Raw genomic sequence first — 5,659 nt, forward strand, 5'->3', positions numbered from 1 at the left:
GGATCACATGAACAAGATGAGCTCAGAAAGGGCATGAGAGGATATAGGAGAGAAACTCGAGAAAGATGCAAGTTCAGGGCTGGGGCAGAGGGGAGCTCTCTAATTGTGTTTGACTGTCCCCAAGCTCAAGGGATATAAAACATTTTCAAATACTGATCAAATTCCCATTTTTTTGTCTGAGAAACAGGAGGATGGTTCATTGTATATAACACTTTTAATCCATTCCATAATGTATTTTAAAAGCCATGTTGTAATGTGTTGCATTTATACTCATTAATAAATTGAGTTTTCTATTTTATTTTGACTGAAAGTACATCCCATAAACAATACATATCATCTCCTATGGCGAAACGAGCTTTTGATCCAGTTACGGTCGCCTAAGAATTAAAAACACCAGTTAGGGTTGTGCTGACAGTCAGACATAAACCAGCTCCTCCTGAACGCTCTTGCTAAACAGTTACACTTTTTACTGCACGTTGATTGACATCCAGTATATATACTGTTAGGGATCAACTAATTTAATCCTCATTAATAGCCAAGGGTATTGTGTTCTCCTACAATCCTCTATATGGACTGCAGTCCTCAGATCATTAAAAACTCCCTCATACACACATCAGAGCATCAAAGACACATTGTACAATTCATTTTGGATCATTTTTAGACAATTCATAAAATGTGATTGTCGATATATAAAAATATTAAACTTTTAAGTTGAGATCATAACTTCTCCAAGTTGTCTTTTTGCTTTTGGACATACTGTAAGGCACTGCAGTGATACATTGTACTTAACTGTATTTACCACAGAGCAGTAGAATGTGCTTTTGTGCCTGCAATCTCAGCACTGATGTCAGAGGGAATGAGTAAATACGGCCATAATACGAAACATGCCCGCTTTCCACACCTCCTAGCAGCTGGTGAGAATGGTACTGGAGATGCCTAGGAGCAGATTCTGTATCGTAGCTCCTGGTCAAGGAATACTGTAAGTGTCTCTTAAATCTCTTAAAAGGAAGGCAAAGGTAAACCAGAAAATTGGAGGTTGGAAGAAGTGGAATGCAGTTTAAATAAAGTCCTTACAATACAAAATGTTCAAAGATATCTCATCAACAGGTCTGTACACTGACATTTCGACTGTCAGTTCTGCCACGTGCGGTGCACAGCAGAATCTTTTGATTGTAAGTCAGATATACTTGATGCCATTGCCACTTTAATTTTCTTCAATAACTGTACTGTCAATAGCATACCTCAAACTTTATCCTAAGACTGGAACATATAATAATACACTTCGTTGGGTAAGTCTGACGCCTACTTTTTTTTTAAAACCCGCGGCTTGTGTAATGGAACTTAAGGAGAGATGGACCTCTTTAACAGACGGCATTTGCAAATGTATGTTAAAGATCCTAAGTGTTGGTGTGTTCATCTGACGTGGATTCACACTGCAGGGAGTAATTTTTATCGAAGTTATTGTCCCAGTACTCCTCGTTGTCTGCCCTGTAGCAGATGGCGAAGTGGACAAAGGAGCCTTGGTCCAAGAAAGGAGGGATGGACAGGACGAAGGAGAACTGGTCAGTGCCCGACTGGCTCGACCCTTCCACATACTTGGCAGTCGTTTCCATGCAGGAGAGCCAGTTGTTGAAGGTGTATCGGACCGTCACCTCCTTGACATAGGAGATGTTCAAGACCCTGATCAGCCCGTGCACGTCGAAGTGGCTGACGGTGACATTCTCCAGGCAGACTCGGTTCCTCTCAGCCCTCTGCATGAAGTCGCTGGACTCGCAGGGCATGGAGAAGGCGGGTCTCAGACAGTGGATGCCCAGTGCTTTGAACTTCTCGTTCAGGTCGTCGACGATGGCCGGGAAGCTCTGGAGCCGCAGGAAGACCTTGGATGGGATGTAAGGCTCGTCGGTGGCTCGGAAGTGCTTGACGCTGGCCAGGCTGAGCCCCAGCGAGTCGGCGAACTTCACCTTCTTGCGCAGCCCTCCATTGAAGTCGTTGAAGAAGTCGGAGGGGTCGTGCAGGCAGGGCAGGGACTTGGTGCGGCGGCGGTTCAGCCTCAACTCATTGCTCTGCCGGCTGACGGCACTGATCAGCACCTCCTTTTCCGGGCTGGTGGCATCGGGCTGCCCTGACAGCTCGCAAACTTTCCCAGCCTGGGAGCTGCTGCTGGTGTTGCAGCTGCAGCAGGTGTTACAGTTGCACCTGGTGTTGCAGTTGCTGCTGGTGTTACAGTTGCACCTGGTGTTGCAGTTGCTGCTGGTGTTACAGTTGCACCTGGTGTTGCAGTTGCTGCTGGTCTTGTTGCAGCTGCAGTTGGTGTTACAGTTGCTGGTATTGCAGCTGCTGATCTTGTTACAGCAGCTGCTGGTCTTGTTGCTGGTGGTATTATAGTTGCTGGTGTTGCCCAGGGAAAGTTGCAGAGTGTGGCTGGAACAAGAAGGCGGCGCGACCTTCAGATCTTTCTGCGGGTCCCGGTGCACCGCCTGGGAGATAGCGGGTTCGGGCTCCTCCATGACATACCGCTCCTGGTCCCTCCTCTCCAACCCACCCCCTTCTCCTTCCCTGCACAAACTCAAGCTACACCTATTAAAAATAACAGTAAGAATAACAACAGCACGACAACCAAGAGAAGCGCCGCCAGCAGATCCGGAGCCCGTACCAAAAAGTCTGCTGAAAACTTGCGGGGTCACGTATATTCAGCTGGGAGCCGAGCCCAGAGCGGAGCAACGGGCGTCAGAGCGACGTGATCACAACAAATAAACAGGAGGCTTTGAGTCACTGCCGCTAGGGGGGAGCAGGGAGCAGGAGGGGGCAATAACCGCCCAAAGAGGGCAATAGGGGCATCCATGGCAATTTACCCCCACTGGGTAATGGGACAAAAAGGGGCAATAACACCCACTGAGGGCAATAGGGGCATCAGGGCAATAGGCCCCCACTGAGGCAATAGGGACTTCCAATGCAATAAACCCCCACTGAGGGCAATTGGGGCATCTAGGGCAATAACCCCTACTGGGCAACAGGGGCACCTTTAGGGCAATAACCCCCCACTGAGGGAAATAGGGACATCCCAGGGCAATAGCCCCAATTGAGGGTCGTAACCACCCACTGAGAATAGCAGGGGCACCCTCATGGTAAGAAGCCTCCACTGAGGGCAATAGGTGCACCTTCAAGACAATAACAGCTCACTGTGAGCAATAAAGGCATCTCAGGCCAACAAACCCCCATTGAGAGCAATAGGGCACCCTCAGGAAAATAATCCCCCACTAAGGGCAATAGGGGCATGTTTAGGGTAATAACACACTAATGAGGACAGTAGGGGGCACCCTCAGGGCAACAGTTCAGCAATGAGGGCAATCACTCCCCAGTAGTAGAGCACCCTCAGGGTAAGAATCTCCCACTGAGGGCAATAGGGGCACCTTCTGGGCAATAAGCTCACACTGAGGGCAATACAAGCACACTCAGGGCAATAAGCTCACACTGAGGGCAATACAAGCACACTCAGGGCAATAAGTTAACAGAATACACAATAGGTTGACGAATAATGGGAGGATAGAGATAAGAAGGAAGATAGAGGAGCAAGTTTGCAGGCAAATTCCAGGAAATTGCAAGAACTTTAGTGATAATGGGGATTTCAATTATCCTATTTTAGACTGTAAAAATAACAGAGGGACAGGAATTCTTGAAATGTGTACAGGATGATCAGTGTGTTTCCAGCCCAACAAGGAATGAAGCAGTGCTGGATCTAGTTCTGGAGAATGAAGTGGGGCAAGTTGAACATGTTTCAGTGGGGGACCATTTGGGAAACAGTGATCACAACATAGAGTCATAATGGTGCAGCAGGAGGTCATTTGGCCCATCGAGTCCATGCTGGCTCTCTGTAGAACAATCCCGTCTGTCCCATTCCCTTGCCCTATCCCTGTAGTCGTACAAGTTTATTTCCCTCATGACTATTCAATTTCCTTTTGAAATCATTGATAATCTCCACTTCCACCACCCTCAGCAAGTTCCAGATCATTAACACTCGCAGGGTAAAAAAGTTCTTCCTCACATTCTCCCATATCTCTTGCACAAAACCTTAAACCTGTGTCCCTGGTCCTTGTACCATCAGCTAATGCAAACAGCTTTTCTTTGTCTACCTTATCTATATCTGTCATAAATTTGTATATTTGTATAAATTTGGATATCCCCTCAACCTCCTTTGCTCCAAGGAGAGCAACCCCAGCTTCTCCAACTCAGTCTTGTAGCTAAATTCCTTCATCCCTGGAACCATTCCGATAAATCTCTTCTGCATGCTCTCAAGGACCTTCACATCCATCCTAAAGTGTGGTGACCAGAACTGGACACAATACTCTAGTTGGGGCCCAACTACAGCTTTATAACAACTTTCTCAATATTTCCTGTCACCTTCAAAGATCGATGCACGTGAACTCAGAGGTCTCCCTGTCCCTGCACATTCTTTAGAACTGTGCCATTAAGTATATATTGCCTCTCCTTGTTCCTTCTGCCAAAATGCATCGCCTCACACTTGTCAGTATTACATTCCATCTGCCATCTATCTGCCCATTCTGCTAGCCTATCTATATCCTGTTGCAGGCAGCTCAGGTCATTCTCGCTGTTTACCATACCTCACCTCCAAGTTTGGTGTCATCAGCAAATTCTGCAATTTCACTCTGTATTCCAATATCCAAGTCATTTATATATATCAGAAAAAAGCACTGGTCCCAGCACTGACCCTTGGGGACATACTGTCGACTATCCTCCAGTCTGAAAAACAACCATTTACCACAACTTGCTTTTTTCTGTCCTTAAGCTAATTTTTTATCCCAGCGGACACTGACTGCTATATTCCATGGGCCTCAATTTTGTTAACCAGCCTTTTATGTGGTACCTATGTGCCGAAGCAGCGATTCTATTCAAAACTTGGTCGCAGGAGGACAGCATATACGCTTTAGAAGTGTAATCAAAGCATCCCTGAAGAGATCAAATGTCCTCGTCAACTCGTGGGAGTCCCTGGCTCGTGACCATGTTAGATGGAGAAAGCTCATTCAGGAAGGCATCGTACACCTTGAGGGACTTTGTCAGGAACATGCGGAGGCAAAGCCGAAGCATCAGAGCGAGCGCACAAACCTCCAAACTACTCATCTACCTGACCCTTCAAACACCACCTGCCCCTCATGTGGCAGAGTCTGCAGATCACCCATTGGACTTATTAGCCATCTCAGAATTCATCGAACCAGAGTGGAAGCGAGACATCCTCGATCCTGAGGGACTGCCTAAGAAAAATACTTTGTCGAATGATTTCTTAAAATCCACTGCATTCCCTTCAACAACCTTCTCTGTTACTTCATCAAAAAATTCAATTAGATTAGTCAAACATGATCTGCCTTTTGCAAATCCATACTGGCTTTCCTTAATTATGAAAAACTCCTCAAAGTGCCTGTTAATTTATTCACTGTTTATTATTTCTAAAACCTTACCCACCTGATGTTAAACTGTAGTTTCAAGAAATGTCCTTACACCCTTTCTTGAACAAGGGTGTCACTTTTGCCACTTTCCAATCCTCTGATACCTCTCCCATATCTTGGGAAGATTGGAAGATTATGGCAAGCAGTTCTGTTATCTCCACCCCCACTTCCCTTAGCAACCTGGAATGCAAACCATCTAG

At 46.3% G+C, this 5,659-nt stretch overlaps 1 protein-coding gene across 1 annotated transcript; it reads right to left on the bottom strand.

The window, feature by feature from the left end:
• Positions 1 to 277: 277 nt before the first annotated feature.
• ppp1r3g (protein phosphatase 1 regulatory subunit 3G) lies at positions 278 to 2,733 on the bottom strand. Its single transcript, XM_068049941.1, has one exon. It carries the CDS (start codon positions 2,505 to 2,507, stop codon positions 1,398 to 1,400), a length of 1,110 nt encoding a protein of 369 aa, XP_067906042.1. The 5' UTR covers positions 2,508 to 2,733; the 3' UTR covers positions 278 to 1,397.
• Positions 2,734 to 5,659: the final 2,926 nt, after the last annotated feature.

This window comes from Heterodontus francisci, chromosome 2 (assembly GCF_036365525.1).
Source record: "Heterodontus francisci isolate sHetFra1 chromosome 2, sHetFra1.hap1, whole genome shotgun sequence".
In the NCBI taxonomy this organism is placed as follows: domain Eukaryota; kingdom Metazoa; phylum Chordata; class Chondrichthyes; order Heterodontiformes; family Heterodontidae; genus Heterodontus; species Heterodontus francisci.

Bases quoted from the DNA above. Each gene is read 5' to 3' on its own strand.
- ppp1r3g (XM_068049941.1), bottom strand. From the start codon at position 2,507: ATGGAGGAGCCCGAACCCGCTATCTCCCAGGCGGTGCACCGGGACCCG.